Source organism: Microcebus murinus, chromosome 12 (assembly GCF_040939455.1).
Source record: "Microcebus murinus isolate Inina chromosome 12, M.murinus_Inina_mat1.0, whole genome shotgun sequence".
In the NCBI taxonomy this organism is placed as follows: domain Eukaryota; kingdom Metazoa; phylum Chordata; class Mammalia; order Primates; family Cheirogaleidae; genus Microcebus; species Microcebus murinus.
Genome location: NC_134115.1, coordinates 9,810,750 through 9,835,790, shown reverse-complemented (window position 1 = coordinate 9,835,790; position 25,041 = coordinate 9,810,750). Strand labels below are relative to the sequence as shown.

Below are 25,041 nucleotides of genomic sequence, written 5' to 3'. Positions count from 1 at the left end.
ACCTCCACAATTGACTAGGAAACTGGAAAAAATACGCAAAGTGGCCATGTTCAGACACCAGATGATGGGGCAGTGCCTGATATGGACTCTGAGAGAAAGGGACAGGTGAGCCAGTCCCTCCCACAGCCCCGGCCCACTGCTCAGAGCCAGCAGAGCCCAGCCATCCCACTGAGCTTCGGGATGGAGCTCAGAGTTCAGGGAGGCTGAGGAGGCCACAGGGAAGTTCTGGAAAGAAGAGAGCAACACCGCAAAAAGAGCCCCAGATATCTGCACATGGGCCCCACAAAGTGCACAGTCAATCCCACAGGGCTGGGCAAAGAACAACAGGGAGACGCAGGCAGAACAATTCCCAGAGTTCACACAGGTCAGGAAATAACACAATACGTACGATGTACAGCATCCAATCAAAAACTATTAGATATGCCAAGAAACAGGAAAATATGACCCATGACACTGCAGAAAAACTATCACCAGAAATAGACGTGGAAATGAGAGAGATGTTGGAACTTGTAGACAAAGACTTAAAACTCATTATAGCTAGGTACAAGTATTTAAAGGAAATGAACATGAGGAGGAACAGAAAAGATAGAAAAAAAGAACCAAATGGAACTAGAGATGAAAAGCACAACATCTGAATTGAAAGCTTCACAGGAGCAGATGAACAGCAGATTAAACATTGCAGAAAAAATGAATGAACTTGAAGACGTAGCAGTAGATCAGATGGTTGCTGAAGCTCCGTCCCATTCACTTCTGAATTAGGTACACTTGCAAGGGCCAAATATGCACATGACATATACAAAACTGGAGTCACAGAAGGACAGGATTCGGGGGGGCAGAGGGGCTAAAAAAATACTTGAGGAAATGATGGCCAAAGATTTTCCAATTTTGATGAAAACTGTATACCCACAGATCCAACAAGCTCAAGCCACAGGCAAGATAAAGCAGAGCAGGGAATAAATTGGAGAGTTGTGTGAAGCCACTGGGATCCTGCCTTTAAGTCTCTCCTCCCCACTGTGTGAAGCCAGCAGCCTGGTTTCCTACCATTTAGGTCTCCTATGCAGGACACATTCTCAGGTTCCCCCTGCATCTGTCAAAGCAACCATCACCCCGGCAACAACACGCAGCGAGCACCTTCACTTAAGCTGCAGAATCTGATACTGGGGTTAACACCTCAAATATAGCAGTCAGTTTCTGGAAAGGTGTTGATCAGAGCTTGGCTGCAAAGCCTCCCAGGTGGGACCACGAGGGCCTCCTGTTCCAGCTGCCCCGTCACCTCAGAGGCTGGCGGAGGCACTGCGGTGATGAGGTGGCTGGGATGCTGCCCAGAGAGCGGGGCCTTTCTAACCACACCTGGGCTTCTCCACCCGCCAAGGATGCAAGAGCACTATTTGTTGTCACTGCTGGCCATGGGCCAGGCAGCTTTGAGGTGGGTAGCCCTCCTTGGACAGCAATGGCCATGCATGAAAGGAGCAGAGTGCAAACCCAGCAACCAGACACAGGATTTCAGGGGCAGGGGGTAGAGGCAGGTTTTGTCTGCTATCTGCTGGTTTGTTGGTTTTTTTTGAAGGGAGATATGGGCAACTAATGAAAAATATTTTAAACACATTGAAGGCATCAACTATCATATTTGTCTTCCTTCAATAATATTTAGCCTTTGGCCGGGCGCTGTGGCTCACGCCTGTAATCCTAGCTCTTGGGAGGCCGAGGCGGGCGGATTGCTCAAGGTCAGGAGTTCAAAACCAGCCTGAGCAAGAGCGAGACCCCGTCTCTACTATAAATAGAAAGAAATTAATTGGCCAACTGATATATATATATAAAAATTAGCCGGGCATGGTGGCGCATGCTTGTAGTCCCAGCTACCCGGGAGGCTGAGGCAGAAGGATCACTTGAGCCCAGGAGTTTGAGGTTGCTGTGAGCTAGGCTGACGCCATGGCACTCACTCTAGCCTGGGCAACAAAGCGAGACTCTGTCTCAAAAAAAAAAAAAAAAAAAAAAAAAAAAAAATAATAATAATATTTAGCCTTTAAAAGCTTCTCCTGGCTTTTTTTTCAAATATAGAGAGCATAAAGCATACATTTTCACAAAGGCAGGGGGAGGGAGGGAGGGAGGGAGGCATGCCCACTGAGGCCTGGTTGCTGGAGCCCCCAAGCCTGGGGGCAGACACATGAGTGAAGACCCCCAGGGCCAGAGTTGAGGAGGACAACCAGGCCCATGTCCCAGCCAGGTCCCTGACAGACCACTGTCCATGCCCCTCTGGGAACCCAGGGGCCCCTCCCCCAACGCACAACAGCACCGCTGAGGCTTCACAAATGGAGCCCCAAGTCTCTGGAGACCCCCGGTTCCTCCCACCACAGTCGGCCCTGGCTTCCCTCAAGAGCTGCTGCCCAAAGCCAACGGGTGCCCTCTCCTCCCAGCACCCACAGGGACTCTGCACCTCTCTGTGGTTTCTGACCCACGCCCACAGCACCGCCTGCAGAGAACTCTGCTGCCTTCCCACGTCCTCAGGGCTACGCAGAGGGGCTCTCGACAGGTGACTGACAGCTCAGAATAACCAAACACGTACAATCTGCACGCCAGGCAGGAGGGTCGAGAGCCATGCCCCTTGTGCATCCACAGAAGCAGCCATGGAGCCACACGGCCGCCCAGGGCAGAGCGGTGCTGAGGCACAGAACAGCCCCTCCCGGGCAGGCATCCTGCAGAGCGGGGCTGCCAGGCTGGGCCTGCAACCCAGGCTGAGGGGGAGGTGGTGAGGACTCCAGGGACCCTGCATCAGGGCCTGCTCTGCAGGCGTCCCAGGCCTCCCCACAGGAGCAAAAGGACAGTGCAGAGACGGGAGCCCCGGCCCAGCCACTCTGCCTTGGGAAGTGCTGTTTGTGCTCCCTCCACCCAGCAGGCCCCGCCAAAGAGGGAGGACAAGACGGATCTGTTTGTACAGCTGAAGCCATCAGATTAACTCAAAAATCACAGCGACAGCAAAAAAGGGATTAACGTTCCCAGCTGCCCGACGCTGACAACTGCCTACAGACTCGCTTGGTCTAGGGGTAACTGGCTGGAAAAGAAATCAGACCATTGTTTCAAAATAAACAAGATGGAAAATCCAGCAGCCCCGGGGCAGGCCAGAGGGGCCTCTGGGGTCAGGCAGCCTGGACAACCCTCTGGCCTCTTTGTGTCTCAGTTTCCCTGCTGTCCCAGCTGCACAAGTGACGCTCATGGCTAAGCACTGCCCATGGTGCCATGTTCATCACCATCTCAGCTCCCCATCCGTAAGATAGCCTGGTTCCTTCTTTACACAGCTGCCAAGCGGACTTCACCAAGGCACACAGAACCCAGCCGAGGGCATGTCCCCAGCCCATGACTGTGTCCCTGTGAGCAAGGTGGCCAGGTGGACTCACACAGGTGACCTTCCTGTAGATCTGCGCAGCATTCTGGCACTCCGAGTAGGGGTACTCCGAGGTGGCCATCTCCAGCATGCACATCCCGAAGGCATAGACATCGACAGACTCATCGTAGTGCTCCTCGTACATCTCAGGGGCCATGAACTCAGGGGTACCTGTGCCCGGGAGCAACAGACACAGCAGTCAGCTGGACTCTGACTCCTGGGCCCAGGAATGCCAGGAGCCAGTGTCTCAGGAGCCTCGGCCCCCCAGAGCCCCATGTTCCCCTGCCTGTCCCATGGTACCCTCAGAACACCAGGTGCCCAAGGCCAGCCCTGCCCCACACTCAGGAAACAGGCATGCTCTACAAATAGCAGTTTCCAAAAATTCCACCTGCAACCTCATGATTCCAGGAGTAGAAATCAGTTTATAGCACCATCCCCTGCCCACAGAGCTGGGAGACTGTGACTTCCCAGAGGACACTGTCCAGACCCAGAAGGAGGCAAAACCCTGGGCACACTCTCGTGTGTGGACATCGTGATCCTGATGACAGGCTCGGCACTGGCTGGCACTCAGACACCCTGCAGCAGACAGAACCTTGGCAGGCATCACAGAGCTGCATATAACTGCCAAAACCCAGAAAGGCCCCAAATGTCCTCTGATAGGGGAATGGCTAGGCACTGTGGGCATGTCCTCACGAGAGGGGAGAGTGTCATGTAGCATAAGACCACCAACACCACTGAGGACAGTACCAGGGGAGGGGAGGGACAGACACCACCCACCCAACAGGTGTTCCAGACTTGTGAAGACAGTAACCACTCTTTGCACTGAGGTTTATTTTTTTTAAGAGACAGGGTCTTGCTACGTTGCTCAGGCTAGTCTTGAACTCCTGGCCTCAAGCAATCCTCCTGCCTCGGCCTCCCAAAGTGCTGGGGATTATAGACATGAGCAACCATGCCCAGCCTGCACTGACGTCTCAAGGGCATGGCAAACTTATGACAGCTAAGTAAAATGATACAAGATGACACACACATGCTCACTGGTTTCAAACTACGTAAACACACACAACACACACAGAGTGAGATAATATCTGTGAGGTGAGGCGATAGCTGATATTTCTTTTACTTACACTGGTTTGGGGGTTTTTAAATTTTCTATTATAATCTTTTGCTTTAATAATACAGCATTTGTAAAAAGAAAACCAAAACCCTTTAATTAAAATAGGTCCTATTCAATGTCTATCAAGCTGAATGCCAAAAAAAAAAGAAAAAGAAAAAGAAAAAGGGACCAGAGACTTCAATAAGGCTGCTTTCAACATCTGGATATTTGTTAGCTTTGAAAGATTTTCAAGATGTTCTAAGTTTCTTTTAAAAAGCAGATGCAAACTCATTACTGCATTAAAAAGCACATGTTAGAGTGTTGTTTACCCATTTCAGTTTAACATGTATTACGTGTTAATCAAGGAAAAGTTAACATTTTGGATCAAAATGGGGAAAACAAGAATGTATGTTTAGATGTAAGTGCACACATACAGAACTCTGGAAGAATTCATGAGACATAACATAATCTGAGTCAGAGGGATCTTCCACTGGGAATTTTATCCTTTTGGATTTTTTAGCCACATAATTATACTGAAAATTTGCTACCCTAGGAATTTTTAATTTAATATTTCAAAGTTTCCTTCCACCCCTAAGCTTGTCACTGAACTGGGAATGTGATACCCAGGCTGGGGCAGGAAGCAGAGACGCCACAAAAGCCCCACGCAGGTGGCCACTGGCAGGAGCGGCCTGAGCTACAGCTCCAAGCCCAGCCTGGTGACAATGTGAACAACTGCTCCCTGGCCCCTCCCACCCCCCTGTCCTGTCCTGGATGGGCCCAGACCATCACGGCCACCGCCATAGTGGCAGTGGGCACACAGCAAGTGCATCGGCTGACTCACCAGGAAGCCCCAAGCTGCAGGAGGGAAGAACTCACTCCCCGGGGCCTTCCCGGTTGTCCACGATGACACCCGCACTACCTGAGCCCCGAGACGCTGAGGGATAACTTCCCCTGTGACAGCAGAGAGGACCACTACAAAGCCCTTTCCTGCTAGGAGGGGCCAACCAGAAGAAGCCTCAGGGGCACATCCTGAGCCCTCATCTCAGCCCAGCCACTTCTGTCCAAAGGGAGGAGTCCGAAGGGAGCCCCATCCCCAGGGCTGCTGAGCAGGAAGCCAGGAGCTGAGCCAGCCCTCCCTGGCACCTGTGGGGACCCCACTCGCCCAGCTGCCAGCACAGCGCCAGGGTCCAGACGGGAGGCAGCAGGGTTCCTGGGCTCCAGCTGTTCTGAGACCCTCAGGGACCAAGGACCCTGCTCCACAAGAAACACCCAAGGCCCAGACAGCCTGGCTCCGGGGCAGGCAAGCTGGGGTTGCCAGCAGGTGGGGGGTGCAGCTGCAAGTGGGGGCAGAGGAACCCTGATAACTAGCACCCACTTTACACATGCGCTTAGATGCTGGTACTTTGACATTGGCACACATTCTCTCACACTGTGGCGATTTAAATCTGAATTTCAGCCTGGGCATGGTGGCTCATGCCTGTAATCCTAGCATTCTTGGGAGGCTGAGGCAGGAGGATCCCTTGAAGTCAGGAGTTCAAGACCAGCCTGAGCAAGAGTGAGACCCTGTCTCAAAAATATAAAAAATAAATAAAAAATCTTAATTTTAAAAATAACATGGTTCATATACATACACGTGTGTCTAGTGGACATTTCCACCTACCATGCTGCTCTGTGGGTAGCTGCCAGCTGCAGAGTCCCCACGCCCAGCCCCTCCCGCACACCTGTCCGCACCTGAGGTCCCTGCAGAGAGCTGTGCATGTGCAGGTTAGGGTGTCAGGCCCCGCCTCACTCCGCTAGCTGAGACCCATGTCATCAGGCATTGTGAGCCCCTGCGCTGCCCCCCAGACTCCCAGGAGGCAGACAGGCTCCGTCAGAGTGGCCTTTCCTCTTTTTTAACAAGAGAAGTGGGTGTGGTTCGGCCTGTGCGGCTGTGAGGGGTCTCAGCTCCTGCAGGGTGGTCAGCGAGTGAGAGGAGGGAGGGACCTGATCCAGCCTGGCACATTTAAAATCACCTTTCAGCCTGTAAAAACGACCCTGCATTAGAGTCTGCCTGTTTCCAGATCTGTAATAAAGATAAACTTCCCTACGGAAATCAAAGATTTCCTAGCCCGAACTATCCTTATGGTTTCCACTAAAACCAAACCAGCACAGACGGCCCTCACCCGCGTTCTCACTAGACAGACAGAACTCACCTCCCTGTCTCTCAGTGTGGTGGACGGGCAGGCAGCACCTGCTGGGGGGACCGCACACCCCCCAGAGTCCTCCAGGTCTTGTCTATGATGGCTGCAAGGAAGGTCTAAATGACGTACCCATGGCCGCCCAACAACGCAATCTCTCTCCCATCCTCTGCCTGGCACGCCCAGCCCATCCCAGGCAGCCTGAGACTTTTTCCAGAACAACTATCCCTAGTTCACCTTGGCCTCTTCTCAGTTCACCCACCACCAGGCCTGGTTCCATCATCACTTCCTCCAGGAAGCGCTCCAGGTGGGCAGGGCACCTCCAAGGCCCCCAGGACTCTGCTTACTCAGGTGGCCTGTGCAGCCGTGGGCACCTGCAGCAGGACTGTGTTCCCTCATCTCCATCCCCCTTGGGCCCGGCCAAGCCCGGCCCAGCACACAGACCAGCCAAACACGCACGGTGAGGGTGGGGGGCCCAGGAGGCCAAACCTGGTTAGCAACATCAAGCACACACCTTGTAAGAAGGTGGCACCTGGGTGGGCCCCAGGGGTGATGTCTGGGGCCCTCACGAGGAAGACAGCTCCGGGCACAGGAACACCATCCCTTCAATCCTGCCACTCCCCTCTCAGAACAGCCCTGGGAAGCCGGCCCCGACACAGGCCTCTCACGCAGGACACGCTGAAGTGCAAACCGCAGCACCTACGGCAGGAGACCCGCACAGCCGCGGCAGAACAGCCCACGGCACCAACTGCCCCCAGGGTCACCGAGAGGGGGACCCTCCTCCTGAGGAGACAGGGCCATGGCCTACGGCTGTCCTTCTGATGGGACCATGGAGCCCAGGAGGACAAGACCCAGGAGGGCTCGGCCTGTTCACCACCAGGGCCAGCACGTGGGGGGCAGCATCCAGCAATCAGGTCACAGGCCAGGGGACCCTACTGACAAGCCTGGGGCAGCTTCCTATTAATAGGCCCGAAGGGAGCCCCTGTTCAGACTGTGGGGACACCTGGGTAAGAGGCCTGCGCCACCAAGGAGGGCCCTCCATGGTGCCAGGGGGCACCCCCCACCTGGCCACAGCACCCCCACCTAGCAGTTGGCCCCTGGCTAAGGGCTTCTCTGCCCAGCGCCCCAAGGGTGTCACATGACTCATTCTCTAGGAATGTGGGTAACTGAGGACACTCCTGGTCAAAGCCTCTCTGCCCACAGCTTCCTGGGCTCCGGCTGAGCAAAAGTTATGTGACACCCCACAGAGCCAGGCACCCATGTGGGGCTCAAGGTCCCACTGTGCCTGCCAGAAACACCCAGCCCTCAGCATGGGGCGTGCTTTGTCCTGATGTCTGCTTCTGAGGCGAGAGACCCCCAAGCAGCCCTCCTGCCTCCTGTGCCCAGGGCCTGAGACCAGGACCCCTCCACTTCTGAGGCCAAACTGGCAAAACCTGCCCCTAACTGTGCAGAGCTCAGCGCCCCAGGGTGTGGGCTCTCCACAGCCCTGGCCCCTGATCTTAGTCCCTCCAGGATGGAATGCAGACCTTCTCCTGCTCCACCCATTTCACAGATAGGGAAACTGAGGCCTGGGTCCGCCCCTGCTCCCCATCACTTGGCTCCCCAGGGGACTGCCAGAGGCTCCAGATGTCACAGTCCAGACATACCATACACCAAAGCAGCTCTAGGGTTTCACTTTCCCCAAACAGGCCAAGCTCGACAGAGACACGCAGCCAAACCATGCATTCAGAAAGCCCCGAGACTGACCACTCTCTGTCCTGCTTGTGGGGAACCAGCCCTCACACCAAGGGACTCGCCAGGTCTACACGAAGGGGCATCTCCCAACCTGACGCCATCTGGGCTTCCTGAGCCCTGACCCGAGCTGCCGGCCCTACACATGTTGGAGCTTTCCGGGCATCTTAAACCCCAGAAAGAGCTGCTCTGAGGCCCCTCTACAAGCTGGTTTCAAAGCCCATGAGAATCATCGCAGACCAGTGGACACTTGGTGCCCGCTGTGCCAGGGGCACGCCCAGGCCAGGCACACGGCATGACGCAGACCTGTCGTCTCCGCACAGCAGCTACGGGCTGGCTGCCCCAGGGCCCAGCACCTTGCCCCAAAAGGCAGCTGAGAAAGCTGCTCAGAGGAGAGGATCTGAGCTGAGGACTGAGGATGAAGGGAGGCCAGAAACACCCAGCAACCTGAACTCCCCGGCCTGAGTGTAACGTCCACTCTGTGCCTTCCCCCAGGTATGTGTGTTTCAGACACCCCAAGCTGTCACTTCCCTGGGCCTCACAGCCTGCGTGCTCCCCTCCCCGCCCGCTGAGACCAGCTCCAGCATCGCCGGCCACAAACCTCCCTAGTTCCTCTGCGCCCGTGGCCTCCTTCCCTCCTCCGAGTGCCACAGCGCCCACACGCACCTCGGGCGCCGGCACCCGCCCCCTCCCTCGCAGATGATCGGGGCTGGTACCTGACCCGCAGCCAGAGGGTGAACCTGAAGAGCCGCAGGGCCAGAGTCTGGACAGAGTGGGAGCCGCAAGGGAGGGAGGGACTGTGTCAGCATGTCCTGGCTCGAGCGGCAGCGCATCCACCTGGCAGGTAGGGCCCCCCGGCTGAGCCACTGGAGGCTCAGAGGGACCACCTGCATGCCCGGCCTGAGGGCCCCTTCTCCACGGGGCCTCCCACACCAGATCTGGGGTGTCCAAACAAAACCGGACACTCAAATTCTGCCCGGTGGGGAGAAGAAATAGGTTTACCTATGACACTTTTGGCAAACGATGCTCTTTTGAGGGTGGCCAGGCCCAAGTCTCCAATCTTCACAGACCCGGTTGGTCCAGTGATGAAAATATTGTCGCACTTCAGGTCTCGGTGGATGATGGGCGGCGTCCTCGTGTGCAGGAACAGAAGGCCCTTCAGGATCTGCCGGCACCAGCTGCGGAGCACCTTGGGCTTCATCACCTTGAACCGCTTCAGGTACCTGGGGTGGAGGAGGCTTACCACGCGGCTCACCGGCAGCCGCCCCCATGCAAAGTCCCCGCTAACGCTGTTCGGGCCCGGTACCAAGTCTGTCCACATGCATGCAGGGCCCACCTATGACAAGCAGTGAAGGCAAGAGAGGACGGCTGGATAGTTCTGCCCCTGCCAGGGGTCACCAGCCAGAGCCAGGCCCCCGAGCAGGCAGCCAGGCCGGGCTCAGCACCCTCCACCACTCCACTCACACCGGGACCCACCTGCTGAAGCGCCTGCCAAACACCACACTGATCTCACCCTGAAATGGTGCCAGGCTGGCTTTGTAAGTCACCTGAGGCAAGACAGAGTCCTAGCCAGCAGGTGCTTAGGGTGAGGGTGAGGATGAGTGGTGTGGGGCCAGAGGTGAAGAAGGCCAAGCCCTTCCTGCAACTGGGTACCTGTGTGGCCTGCTCTGGGCAGTGCCCTGAAAGGTGGAAGCAGGTGAGGCTGGGAGAGGGGCTGTCCCCTCACTACGAATTCACCTGTGAGAGAAAATGCTGAGGCCCTGCCTGAGGCCACAGGTGTCAGAACAATTCAGATGGTCCCAGGGTGTGCACCCAGAGGAGAAGCCCCCATCCCCACAGTGCAGACAGGGGGTTCAGCGAGGAGAGACAGGCTGCCATGGCCACCAACTCCAGACACCTCCCTGACCACGTAAACATCCTTGGGACCCTGTTGCACCCTGGTCTGCACTCTGCCCAGCCTCTTAACACCTGTTGCAGCTGCTTCCTGAGCCACCAGACTGTGCCCTGGCTCCCAGGCAGAAACAGAACCAAGAAGCAAGGCCCAGGCACCCCAGACAGATGAACCATCTCACAGGGGTGTAAAAAACCTCCTGGCATCCCATGCAGAAGGGGGAAGAAGGGACAGCTTCCGTGTCTGAGTGACAGGTCACATTTGTCACAGGAGACCGGAGAGAGCAAAATACTAGGAGTAACTGCTGAGTTGCTTTGACTTGTTCCTTCCCATTTGGGGAAGGGGCTTCCTATTGCCAGGAGGACACAGATTTATCACACCTCTCAGAGGTGGGATGCTGGACCTCAGGCGCAGCACAGGACCTTGCCCTGCCCACCTAGGTGGCCCCGCGCCCACACCAGGACCTGCCCATGAGCAGCAACACTTACGTCTTCAGTGTCCCTGATGTCATCAGCTCGGTCACCAGCACGATGCACCGCTTGCCCTTGGCGCTGGACTCCCAGAAGTCATAGAAGCGCACGATGTTGGGGTGCTGCAGGCCTTTTAGCATCTCTGCCTCCTCCTTGAACCGCTGCCGCTCAAGCTTGGTGAGCTTCCGGTCCTGGAATGAGAGACACATGCTGAGTGGGCAGGAAACTGGGTACAGGAGGGGACTGGGCGGTTTGGCCCAAGGCCTCAGAGACAGCAGCAAGTCCCGGCAGCACCACGTGGCAGGACCAGCCCTTCCTCTACCCACAGAGGCCTGAGTGGCTGCACGAGAGGGGCACTTGGCCACCTGCACTGTGACCGCCGAGCTCCCAGGACCCTGGAAGCAGCCCCTGCAGAGGGACCTCGGCAAAAAGAAGTTCTGGGAAGCCAGAGGGGTCCCATAAATCCACACTGACAAGCTCATGCACTTTTTCCATAAAAACATCTTGAGGTCTTTGTTCCCCTGACAATTATTCACTTTCTGAGTTTGTTAAAAGAATGAAATGTCAGTTTATTTCTAATGTATACACAACTTGGAGGAAGTGCTCAGGCCCTAGAAGATTAACCAGAGGAGACACTGACAGGTGCCTGAGAGCAGAGCTGAGAACAGAGGAGTAAGAGAAGCTCCAGCAAAACCGACGAGCAAGCAGCCAGGCCCTCTGGTGCGGGACACAGCAGACACCGCCCTGGATCCTTAGGCCACTGTGTGCAGCTCCAGCCCGCCAAACTAACCACTGACCTCAAGTTTAAACAGGGAACAACAGACAAACACCACCATCATCATCTGGCAATCTTTGTCAGGTGCATGCTGCACCCCGGTGTCCCCCATACACACCCTCTGCCCACGGTCCCAAGAAGGGACAGCCAAGACCATGCACCACATTGGAACACATCCCAGCGGCACCCACCCTACCTCCATCTGCTCCAGCATCCGCCATCTCCCCCGCCCCCAGCTCCCACAACCCTGTCCACACTCACCCATCCGTCACCACCCCACCCCTGCCTCACTCCTCAGGGCAGCCCACCTGGATGCGTCCCTTCCCTTCCCTTCCCGAAATCCTTCAATGGAGTCTCACTATGAGCACTCAAAATAAACCCAAAGAGCGTACACAACCTCAAAGGTACAAAGGTACAAAACCTCTGTGTTTCCAACTTCACCCCGTGGGATGAAATCCCACATCCACAGGCCCAGCTGAGGCCTCTCCCCACCCCAAAAGCACACCACCCCTCTCACCTCCAGCCAAGCTTGTGCCCCTAGCATTACCTCCTGGTCCTGGTCCAAGAGGCCCACAGAGCAAGGCCTGCCTCCCACAGGAATGTCAGAAAAGAAACGTGTATTTTCAGAAGGAAACCATAAACACAACTAAAGACAGAACAGCGAAATTCTAATGAATTCCAGGGAGACAGAAAGCAGGTGAATTTGGATAGCTGAACAGAGAGTTCACAGGTGAGAGGAAATGCAAGCCAAGACCCCCAGATCCTTCTGGAGGAGCCTAAAGACATCAAGCCAGACTAATACAACACAGAGAGGAGAAGTGGGCCACAGGATCACAACCAGACTCATCTTGTTAAGGAATTAGGTCCCAAATGGCGGCAGCTACACCATTCGGGCCATTCCTCCTCCTGCTATCCCGCCAGACCCCCACCCCACAACAGAAACCCTCACGGGCCCTTCACTCCTAAGTGGGATTGCAGACGGACGATCACAGACAGGGACAAATAATACCAAGAGAAACCATCAGCATAGCCAAACCCAGAAGAACAAATAATTCAGAGACCAAGGGCAACTTCAAAACCATCTAACTGCTGTTCCCATAAAGACCCAAGAAGTTGACATACACAAATAAGAGCAAGTTTCTATTTAAAAAGGCACAACAAAAAGAGTTCCTACAAATAAAAACCGGGGCTGATTTCACTGTTTCAAAAAGAAGATATTCCGTGATCCAATGCAACACTAAATATAATACAAAAAAGTTAATGTTTACTATAGATAATAAAATGGAAACATATTCTACTCATCAAAAACTATTTTTTAAACTAAGCATGGTGGCACGCACCTGTAATCCCAACTACTCAGGAGGCTGAGGCAGGAGGATCACTACAGCCCAGGAGTTAAGAGACCAGCCTGGGCAATATAAAGAGACTCTGTCTCTAAATAAATAAATAAATAAATAAATAGATTATTTAAGGATATAAAAGTCAACCTACAAGTTGGAAGAAACTATTCTTAATGCACATATCTGCCAAAGGACTCAGATCCAGAATACAGAGAGAACACCTCTAACTCAATAATGAAAAAAAAACCTCATGAACAAATATTTTACCAGAAGATACAGAAATGGCTAATAGCATATGAAAAGGTGCTCAGCATCATTAGTCACGAGGAAAATGCCAACTAAAAACCACACTGAGATACTACTTCATACCCCCCAGAAAGGCTAAATTAAAAAGAGTGATAATTCCTACTGCTGGGCAGCTGGGGAGCAACTGACGCCTTCTCGCATACTGCTGCTGGGAGCTCAAGGTGGCACCACCCTTGGAGAAGTCTTTGGCACTTGCTCTGTGTCTAGCCACTCCCCTCCCAGGAACCACCTAGAGAGGAAAACATAAGTCCACAAAAGACGGGCACACAGATGTTTGCAGCAGCTCTGTTCATCACAGCCCCACCTGGAAATGCCCAGATGTCTATGGCCAGGTGAATGGAAACCCACTGTGGGACACCCACTCAAACAGAAACACAGTTCAGGAACAAAAAGGGACACACTCCTGATTCTCAGCACCACAGGCGGATGCTAAAAGCATCACACTGAACAAAAGAAGCCAAACACAAAAGAGTATGCCCAGTGTGACCCCATTTTGATGCGAGACTCTGGAAGAGACAGAACTAATGCATGGGGAATGGCATCACAACTAGAGTTGCCTCTGGGGTGGGTAGAAGTGGGAGCTGAGAGCATTTTGGAGGGGCAAAGGAAATGTTCCATGTGGTGACAGAGGAGATAGGTTGCACCTGTGTGTACATTTGTCAAGGCTCACCTTGCACAGTTAGTTCTGTGTTTCATTATATGTAAATTACGCTTCAATTTTTCATTTCCTAAAAAAAAAAAAAAGTGAAAACATCCCAAGACCAAATGAGAGAAGTAGATGAAAGAAAGAAATTAAGAGAGAAACATTAAGAGACATGAAAGAACCACCTGGAAGTCAAACAAATGTCTAACAGGAGTTCTAAGAACAGACATCAAAAGTATAAATAGATAGCAGAATAGCATTTCTCTGAGCTGGAAGGGGAATGATTTAGAATAAAAGGGCCTGCCAAGGCCAGGTCAGAGAAAATGAAAAATGACCCACCTCCAGACCTGTTCCAGTGAAATTTCAGAATCCCAGGGACCAGGGGCAAGTCCTATCTGCAAAGGAACGGTCCAGATGGGCCACAAGTCTCATCAGAGACACTGGGTACAGGCAGTGTCCTCAAAGTGCCAACTCTGAATTCTATACCCTGCCAAGCACATCAAGTTGGGTGGTCCAAACTCCTTTTCAGACACACAAGTACCCACAGTTGACTTCTCATGAACTCCAGGTGAAACAAGTTACTGGAGAAGCATTTCCACACAACAGCACAACAAAACAGAAAGGCATGTGGCCACACTGACCCTCAAGGTCCCTAGGGGTAAGGGAAGCTCGGGGGGAAATGAGGGGCTCAGCTGGGCCAGCTCGCCCACGAAGCCTTCTCTGGGCAATGGTGTTTCAGTTACAATCCCCTTTCGGTGGGCCCAGTCCTTGATTCTAGACAAAACTCACAGTCTCATTTACAGCATAAGTTATTTTTGCCAGAATCTTAGCATCAACCAAGAGCAACACATGAAAGATTTCATTGTGGTTTCACAGCAAAATGTTCGCATTCTAGATAAATAACAAAAAATGAGAGGTGGAGGAAAAGTACCCCGAATGTGCTACCATCTTCACTTTTCATGGCAGACGCCAGCTAAAGCTGATAAATTAAAGACATGAAAATCATAAATGGTTAACAATGGGCTGGAAAGGGAGGAGGAGATCTTATTTTATATTCTGTGCCACTGGGCTATTTTTAATCCATGTGACACATGGCTTGGTAGTCTAAAGGTCAGTTAAAGGTGCTCCCCCTCTGAGCACCACCAGAGCCCACCTGCAGGGCCTGCTGCCCACGGGCCCCACACAGAGCTCAGCTAAGTCCTTGTCATTTGTCCACAACTGGTCACCCCCTGTAACATTGGTGAGTCCAGGACAGCAGAGCCAACCCAGCCACCAGCACATCATAAACATGTGGAGTGAATCCATTCATTAATCAGTCTACCAGGATGGCTCATGGCCACCAAGCAAGAGCAGGAAGAATGTACCTGACTCCTAGGAAAAGATTTCCAAATCCTGCCAGAGTCACCTCATTCTTAAAGGTTTGGTGGCGAGGAGGGTTCCCTCCCACCCAGTCGTGGGAGGGTGAGGTCACTTAGCACCGCTATTCCTCCTACCAGGTCCCTGGTGCTACACAAATTAGCAGCTCCCATTCCCTCATAGATGGTGAAAGTCAGTCACATGATAAATGAGGAAAAACATTTCTGGACAAGCTAGGCAGTGAGGCCACACAGGGGTTGCTCCTGTTGGGCAGCCAGGTGGCCAGAAGATGATGCCTGGCCTGGTGGGCCTTCCCAGCACCCCCGGGCTGCCCAGGGGAACACACCAGACATTGCTTTGGGTGTTGACTAAGAGGATCAGAGGTTACTACCCTGAATATGCCACAGTGTCTGCAGGTGGTCCCCTCCCGAGACATCTTGGGGCCCCCCACTCTGCCACAACAGCTCCAATGGGTGATGGCGGAGTTGTGAAGCACACACCTGCTGCCCTCAGGATTCTGCGGCATTCTCCTTTCAGATGGGGAAAAGCCCAAGAACCAACCCCTCGAGGGGTAGAACTTCATGGCAACCCCAGGTTCCATCAGGAGGTGAGACACACACACAGGCAAAGGAGGGTGTCCAGACCCAGCAAGACCAAAGCCCTGGACACAAGCTTGCTGTGGGCCTCTCTCCAGCGCCATGTAGTCAAGATTCAAAACCAAACAAAACCTCAAGTATCTCTGTCCAGAACTGTCCCACATAGGCAGAAGTGGCGCAAGAAGGAGCCCCCAGGTGAAGTGCTGGGCTAGATTGAGGGGTAGCAGGCCTCCCCAAGGACTCACCTCCCTGCATGTCAGTAAGTGCTCACACCCAAAAGCCTCAACATCCATGGGGCAGACAGCATGAGACCTCAACTACATGTGTGTGCTCCCTGCGGCCCGGCCCTGTCACCTTCCGGGGGCAGGGGTGTCCCCATTGCTCCAAGGAAGCCCAGAGATCCTACATGCTCCATGCCTTCCTGGTTAACTCAGGTTGACCCCTACCACTCCCAGTTAACCCCAGCTGGGGGCCCCTTAGGCTCTTCACCCACCCTTTCACCCTGAAGTGGGGAGGCGGTGGGGGTCTGGTTAAGGGAAGTCTCTGGGCTCAGTGAGTGCACAGGGAACAGAGTGTCAGTAGACAGCTGGCTGCCCTGTCGCCCATGCTCTGGAGCGAAAGTTACTCAGATAGTCACGGAGGCTCTGGGTGTGTAGGAAAGCACTGTTTACAACCTCATGGAGAAAACAGGCAGTAGATGAGAAAACACACAAATATGCAATTACAAATTGTGCCAAAAATCAGTGCACAGGGACGGGTGGGCAGTACCAGCCAGGGCACCCTTGGCTCCGAGGAGAAGGACAGCTCCCATCCCACCCAGGACATGGGCAGGTCTGGGGTACTTGGAGGAAGAAGTCTTTGGGCAGGTGTGAGGTTGGGGCAGCCTGTGGTTTATGTCGCCATAGGGCCAGGCGACAGGCCACCACTGGAAAACAGGCAGGCGCTGGGCCTGCTCTGAAGCGAGTGGCCACTGGGGCTCAGTGAGGCCACCCTCACATGAAGCCCCAGCACCCACCGCCAGCCAGCGAGTGGGAGACCTGTAGGGCTCTGTGACCTGCTCCTTCCAATATTCACTGCAGGTTTAAAAATAAACAAATTCAATGCTTTTAAACCCAAGTTCCCTTGCTTTAACCTCATCTTGAGCAATAAAATATGTGATCTTACAGGTGAGCTGGTGTATGTGTTTTCTAATTCATTTAATTTTTAAAAAGGCATCACTATCAAAATGGAAAATTTCCCTGCTACTACCAAACACAAGGGGCCAAGGAGTCACGGACAGAGGCTGACGTGCCCCTGGAGTCAGTCGCAGAAAAGGGACACCAGGGACACCGCGCAGCACCGGACCCCCGTCCGTCGGGGTGAGTCTGGCCAGGCGCACAGACTGAGAAGCGCCCGGCAGTGGGTCAGTAGGGCTCGGCACCTCCAGGACTCAGTCTTCTTGTCGAGAACGTCACGAAGTTTATAATTCTCTGGAGCAGAAACATGAACTTGAATCTCCGGCCCCGGGCTGCTTCCGTAAATACTCTTTCCTTTAAAAGGGGAGGCAAGGAGCAGAGAGAGGCAGGGGAGGTGCCAGGCGAGGCTGTGCACTCTTAAAAGCCTGCTGGGGCCACGGCCCCCTCCCCTGCACTGGAGCTCACCCTGTCGCCCCCACGCGGAAGGAACTGGGTGCACACCCTGGGGGGTAAGCTGGGATCTAAAACATGCTTAAAACAGTTGTAAAGGATGCCGTTCCCAGCATTTTGTAAATGCTGACTTCCCTTTGAAGTGTTTCCCACAGAATCCAAATACCAGCAATCTGACACCCTCCATCAGCTGTTTCATAAATACGTGAACAGACGCGTCTCTGACTCCGGTGGGGACTCCAGTTTCCACTCCCACAGGCCCAGCACACAGGACGCAGCCTCTCCCGAAAGTCTCGCGCTGACTGCCCCACCGCACTCCTCTGCCACAGACCTGCTCCTACTGGAATCTGGCTTTTTAAAAACCCGCTGTCATGATAACGCTCTGAGGGCCGAAGTTATTCTTCTGGATTGAGTTACCATTACAAATTAGCAGCGCGTAGCTGACCAAAACAAAGGGAGAACAAATTTTATTAAGAGCAGCTCGTTTACGGGGCCAGACGGAGCTCTCCTCCCAGTACGTGAGGCACCCATGGGTGAGTCTCAGTCATCTCCAGAATGGGGCAGGGCCCAGCACTGCTCTGCCCGCCTTCTGGTTTGTGGACAGTGAACAGTTCCTGCTGGTCAGTAGAACAAAACCCTGAGCTGTCCTCCACCAGGACCAGCTGCGGCCCTCCCGGACCCTCCGGCCGTACTGAGCACACGCGGCGGGGTCGTGTCCAGTGAGTGGAGGCCCCGTGCCGGGGTCTAGCGTTGGGCTTTGTGCTCAGGCGGGGCTCCCCCAGAGGGGAGGTCCGGGATGGATGGGGGTGCCCGCCTGCCTGCCCATTAGGAAGCCCCCATCCCCGGCACCAAGGTCAGTTTTAGGACAGGCCCTCAGTGTGAGGCCCCACCCTCCCCACCCCAGGGCTCTGATCCCAGGGCAGGCCGCAGGCGCCCACCCGAGCCCAGGCCCACCCATCACTGATCTTGGGTGCAGACAAGGCCATCGTGGGGAGCCAGTGTAGCCGTCACTGTGCAGCGTGGGGCAGCCGGGAGTGGGGCAGGGCTGAGGAAAGGAGCCTTGAAGGACAAGAGGAGGAAGAGGATCCAGGAGACACAGGATGGGGGGCCTTGACACACCAGGCGCCCTCAAGGCCCTAAGCCATGGTGGGCCACAGCTGACAGGACGTGGGCCACCTGGGGCCAGATGCTGGCACAGCACCGCCCCCCGATGGCAAGCACAAGCCTTCCCCAGGTGTCCAGCCCCCCAGCCCACCACCCCCATGAAACCTCTCCAGGACCTGTCACCTCACATAGGCCCTCAACAAGATGAGGCGCTCCTCCCAACAGGAACTTGGCCCAAGGCCGCTGGCCCCGATGCCCTGCTCAGACCACCCCACAGAGCAGGTCCTCCAGCCAGGGCCTCAGCTAGACCCAACCCTCTGCCCAGCAGTCAAGATGCCGCATCCAAGGAGTCTCTCTGCCCATCAGCTCCTGCCCGTCAGCTCCTGGGCCGTGGGGCTGTCAGCTCTGCCATTCCTGGCCTCACTGAGCTCCACTCCCCCTCCACAAAACAGGAAAGGTCAGTTGGTGTAAGGCTGCACCAACACGTGGTGTCAGCAAGAGCCTCTGCCAGCACGGCCAGCCTCACCCTCGGCCCCTCCCCACCAAACACTGCCCTGTGCTGGTCTTGGGGAGAGCAGACAAAATGAAAAGGGCTATTCTGATTTCCGAGACCAAGGACTGAATCCAGCCTCAGGCACCAACTCCACCTCTCAGAGCTCAGTTTCTCATCTGTACAATCGATAGATAGCAGCACTTATCCAGGAGTTTCCAGCCCTTAGCCAAAGGGATGCACCCTAAATACAACCCCTGGGCTCTGGATAGTGCAGTGCTTCAAGGGAAGGCCTAGCCCCCCAAGTCCCTACTGGACCAGCAGTTCGGGCTGGCAGGGTCTGTGCTCATTCACACAGTGGGGGAACCATTTTAAACAAATGAGGCACCCAGCCCTGCATGCAGCCAGGGCCTCAGAGATGGGATGCCTGTCCTGTAGGGAGATGGGCAGAGATGCCCTTTGGGCCCTGACCCTGCCACACCAGGCGAGAGCTGAGGGCAAGGGGGGTGGGGCCTGGACACGCCAGCAGGCTCCACACTTGAGGGGTGGGGCCCAGACTCCTGGGGCACCATCTGCACCTGCGCTCAGCTGGTTGGGAAACTAGAAAACAGCAAGGAAGCAGGAGAGCACCCGGAACAATAGGTGGAGCTGGGCTCAGGGCATGTGGATGTTTTATTTCAAAATGAAAGTTTTAAAGCTCCCAGGGTTGACCTAGAACTCCAGAAAAAACAAAGGGGAGCCCACGTGCAGCCTCTTCCACTCTCTAGGACAGAGCAAAAGGGCCGCTCTCAGCACCACGACCCCTCAGACAAGCTGAGCCCACACTGTGCCCCTGAGCAGGCACCTGCCCTGCCTTCTGCATGGACGGGGGTCTTCCCAAGGACCTGCAGCATCCTTAAATGAAGACCACAAGCTAAAAGCTGATGACAAACTTGGGAACTATCCACATCTAATCCTTTAATGTTAGGTTTCTCTGCAGGGGAACTGAGAGTGTGTACTCCCACAATTCACATCCAAACCTTTTAGAAGCAGGTGTCCCTGTTGCAGTCAGAAAAACTGGCAAGTGTTTGTCCATGAGTGTGCACTTTTGAAGCAGAGGAGCAGGAGGAACTCGAGCCCCAGAGCCACCAATGGCTGCCATGGGCCCTCCAAGACAGCACCTAGCCCCGCCCACAGCGCTGACCACTGAGAACTGCAAGTGTCGGTAGACACAGACCATTCACATGTGTGGGAAACGGCTGAGAAAAACCCACCTGGTCAGAGGGCCACCTGGTCCTAGAACACCTTCCATCAGGTGGGAGGGAGGGATAGAGCTCCCCACACCCCTCCAGGCATCCTCCTTTCCTGGACCACTTGCCTTGGGCACAGCCTCTGGTCACAGCTTCTGGTCACAGCTTCGAGGCTGAGTGCCACATCACTGGGCAGCTGCCCTGCTCTCCAAGGCCAGCCTGGGGGTCAGCAGGGCTACCCAATCCTGCACAGGAGTCCCAAGTGCTGACCCATGTTGTCCAGGCTCCTGACACCGACTATTCTCCCCCAGAGGCAGGTAGATGAGAGAGGGCCAGGCAAGAGGCCACTGGAGCAGAAGGTACAGTCAACTTGGGACAACAGAACCCAAGGAGGCTGGGGCAGCCCCGGCCCCAACGGCAAGGCAACCCAGATGCACAAACCAACCATGGATCGGCAGGCTGCGCCGGCAGCAGTCACCGCGCAGGGACAGCCGCAGGGAAAGAGGCCTTTCCTTTTCTCCAGGGAACACTATATTTCCTCATAGGGAAACATCTCAGACCCTGGGTGAAAGCAGGGAAGGCTGAGCGGGCATGCATGCCAGGAAGAGAGATCCCCATGGGGCCATCCTACCCCCAGAGGCCCTCCTGAGAGCAGGCCTGGCTCCCCCTCAAGTGGACGCATCAGTACTCACCCAGGGTGACCAGAGGCTCCACAGCAGAGGGCAGGTGGCCACCCCTGCATCTGACCACACCAAGCATCTGATTTCCAGAGAGGGCCAGCTTCACCCTACAGCCACCTCCCCACAGACACACCTAAACATAGGTTAGGATAGCACCATGGGCAGGGATCAGCAGGATTAACAGCTCAACCATAGAGGACAGCTCCTGTGGGGGAGGGGCAGGCAGGACAACCCTAGGGAAAGGCCTGTGGAACTCTGTGCAAGTCTGCAGAGACAGCCGCAGGGCCGAGCTATTGGAGTCGTCCATCTGCTTTGGGGCTTGGCCTCAGGTCAGCCCTCGCTGCGTGGCTGCCCTGCCCCCACACAGGGTGCACAGGCTCAGGGCACCCCAGGGCGGCAGTGGAATGCAGGGTCTGGACAGTCTGCTGAATGCTGCAGACTCCCCTCCAGACAGCAGACCCTGCTCTCTCCCTTCCAACACGGAAGGATGCGCAGACTCACAGCTCTGGGCACTCAGGACAGATGGGGGATTCTGATGCCTACTACTGTATGAGGCTACGGTTCTGGCTCAGTCCTTCCAGCTCACCCCAGAATGAAGTCACCTAGACCTCACTCTCCTCCCTCTCCAGAGGCCCTGGGTGGCCCGAGTGATTCTACCAAGACCTAAGATGGCCTTGATGGCCAGGCTACTGGAGCTCCAGGCAGGGATTGGGCTCAGGCCGGGCTGTCTGCTGAACAGACATGCTCCTGAGCACAAACATCCCAGTGTTCCTCTGAGCTAGTGCTGCACTCGGCTGCAGGGCCAGGGAGTGGGAAAGGACTGACAGATGGCCCCAGCAGCATGTGATCAGGGCTACAGGAAGACCACAGAGGTCCAAGGCAGCTGGAGGGCAAAGGAAGGCCCTGCTGCCCACGTCTGCTCCCTGATCCTATTAACTGACTCCTCAGTACCTCCCAGAGCTGGCAGCAAGAACCCTGGGGACCACGACCAAGAGAGCAAGCACACAACACACACACACACACACACACACACACACGCACACGCACACACGCGCACACACACACGCATGAAATCAACCACCAGTGCCACTAGTCCTAATGTCACAATTCTGAGTGAGTCTCCCGGTAAAAGGAAGCCCCACATTTAGTACTGCTTCTCCCATTAAAGTTGTGTGGCCCCAAACCTCGCCTACACATGTGGCTAATGAGCACCTGAAAGGAGGCCTGTCCAAGTTGAGATGCACTGTAAGTACATCAAAGTGCATCAAAGACACCGTATCTCTTTAAAATAATTTTTTAAATCATAATTTTATATTGATTTGTATCAAAAATAATATTTCAGCTATATTATTAAAATTAATTGCACCTGCTCTTGTTACACTTTTAACGTGGCTGCTCACATTACATTTCTCCGGGACAGGGCTGCCTTGGAGCACCGGCGCTAAGCAGCAGAATGGGAGCTGAGAAGCTGGGCAGAACTTCAGCAGTCTAAGAGCTGGGAAGACAAGAGTCAGAGCCCAGGGTCTGCCAAGAAAGAGAGGCCTTGGTTCAACACACCGGCTTATAGATTAGCCCTTCCAGAGGGTGAAATGCTAGGAAAGTGGGTAAAGCCGAACAGATCATGCCTCACAAAGGCTGAATCAACTCAATTCCAGACTAGATTAAGATGATCTGCTCTGCTCTGCTCTTATTCTAGCCGCCTCCTGCAGACAGTAAAAAGTTTATCTCTAGAGAAAAGATAAAATCATCCAGAGCCTCAATTTCTCCACAGTTTCTGAACACATCAGTAAAACATGACAAGGAAGAACCAGGAGACCAAATGACCCAAAAAAATTACAAGGAAAAAAAAGACAATACCAACAAATTCCCTGGGGAACCAAATATTACAGTTATCAGACACGGGTTCTAAAATTACTGTGATTAGTGTAGTAAAAAAAACATGATAGCAAGATGAATAATTTCACCAGAACTGAAATCTATGGAATAAGAATCAAATGAAAATCTAGAATTAAAAAATTAAATTCAGAACTCAATATATGGGTTTAATAGCAGATTAAACATAGGTGAAGAGAGGATTGGCAAATTGGAAGATAGGCCAGTAATATACAGACTGAAACATGGACAAAAACGGAGTGAAAGACTTATAGAAGACACAGACACATCGGTTCAACCTTTGCATAAGTGGGGTCCTGAAAGAAGAGGGCATAAAGAATGGAATCCAAATATTTAAAACATAACGCCCCCAAATTTTCTAAAACTAAAGCACAACATCAATAGGTTCAAGAAGTGCTATAAATCCACAGCACCAGATTAAATACAAATAAAACCAATACCTGGGCACATTACAGTAAAAAACTCCTAAAAAACAAAACACAGAAAAATCTTAAAATCAGCAAAGGCATGGGAGGACACATTATCTTGTTCAAAAGAGCAACAAGCAGACTGACAGATGACCTTAACAGAAACCGTGGAAAAAGACTATGTGATAGCATCTTGAAAATGCTGAAGAAAAAAACTATCAACCTAGAATTCTATATCCAGCAAAAATAATCTTCAAATAAGAATAAAGACTTTTTCAGACAGAGATGTCATGGGCACTAAACAAGTACTAAATGAAATATGAAGGGGAAAACTTCAGGTAAAGGGAAAATGGTCTCAGATGGAAATGCAGGAAAAAATAGAAAGCAATGGAAAGGACAAATGCATTAGTTACTCTCTATGAATATCGACCATACAAAAATACAAAAGAACAACACTTTAACAATAATGTCATAAGGGATATAAAATACATGGAGGGTTAAATTATATAACAATATCACAAAACACAGGGAAGAGTGGATAAATGGAGTTCAAATGTCCTAAGATGCTCATATTGCCCAGGAAGTGGTAGAAGTGCTAGTTCATGTCACGCTTCAATAACTAAAGGATACATGTTGTAATCTCCAACGGAACCACTAAAAAAAATGTATAAAAGGATGCACAGCACACTTTCTAATACTAAATTCAAAACTTCCCAAAGCCCAAAGACCCAAGAGTAGCTCGTTTAATTACAGGGCAGTCACATCTGAGAATACACCTTGGTTGTTAAAATTACCATTACATGGATATGCAGAAGTATGTGATGAAATAACAACCCAAAATTACAAATGAAATGAAATGAAATGACAGGTGGAATAAGCACCCCCCCACAGAGCTCACTACCCCTGCTCTCTGTCACATGCCCTCCTAAATCGTCCAACATCAGAGTCTAAGCCTCCCCAGGATACGCCCACTGTGGAAGCCATCCTTGTTGCTCCAATTAACTCTGGGAAGAAAGCACTGGTATCCCTTCCCAAGATCAGAAGACAACCCCAAGTACAATGCAGAGCTCAGTGCTCAGGAGGTGCCTCCTTCCTAGAAGTATAAATGGTAGTAAAGCCATCTCCCCTTCTCAAGATTCAGACCAAGAAAATCTCAGGTCTGGTACCCCACAAGGAGTTCCCCCACCTCCACCTGTGATGTTTCACGCTCAAAAAAGTGGCAACAGCCCCAAGGCCCAAGACCAAAACTGAGTCTAAATTCCATGAACACAGGATCAGGAGAGCTTGGATTTGGGGAGTCTCCTCCTCGCTCACACCCCAGGTGATGAGGAAATGCCCCCTTCCTCCAAACCTCTCTCTCCCTTCAAGCAAACATTTACAGATGGCCATGACCTACTGAACAGCCACACACTGGGCCCATGAAGGTGACCTTGAGACAGGACCTCAGGGCTCAGCCCTATAAGCAGTGCATGCCATGATGCTCCCATTTTACGGAGAAGGAAATTGGGACTCAGACAGGCTCAACAGCTCAGCAAGGGGCAGGCCAGACCCTAAAGCTTGGCAGTCTGGCTCTGGCTGCCTCCGCGGCTGTGCCCTTAACCATAGGCTACACTAAGGGTCTGTGTGTGCAGAGCTCTGGGGCTCATCATGAAGGGGAAGAGGGGCCACCTGGCAAGGCTCCAGAGAAGAGCCCCTGTGATTGTGTGGGACAGACAGGCACCTGCTGGGCAGACTCATGGGCTGGGGCCAGCCTCTTTAGGACACTGCCCTGCTGGGGGCCACTCTCACACTGTGACCCCACTAGGCAGGTAAGCCACAACAAGCCTGGCTCTACACCTAACTAACCTATCCTCAGC

General features: G+C 53.4%; 1 protein-coding gene across 9 annotated transcripts in view; it reads right to left on the bottom strand.

Annotated features, from left to right (window-relative positions):
* WNK2 (WNK lysine deficient protein kinase 2) overlaps positions 1-25,041 on the bottom strand; it is a 126,063-nt gene that overhangs the window by 77,078 nt on the left and 23,944 nt on the right. For all 9 annotated transcript variants that reach the window (XM_076008515.1, XM_012747149.3, XM_076008510.1 and 6 more), the window contains exons 2-4: positions 10,760-10,932; positions 9,383-9,603; positions 3,393-3,550 (exon numbers count right to left, since the gene is read on the bottom strand). In XM_076008515.1, the coding sequence (XP_075864630.1) occupies positions 3,393-3,550; positions 9,383-9,603; positions 10,760-10,932 (552 nt within the window). The remainder of the gene's footprint in view (positions 1-3,392; positions 3,551-9,382; positions 9,604-10,759; positions 10,933-25,041) is intronic.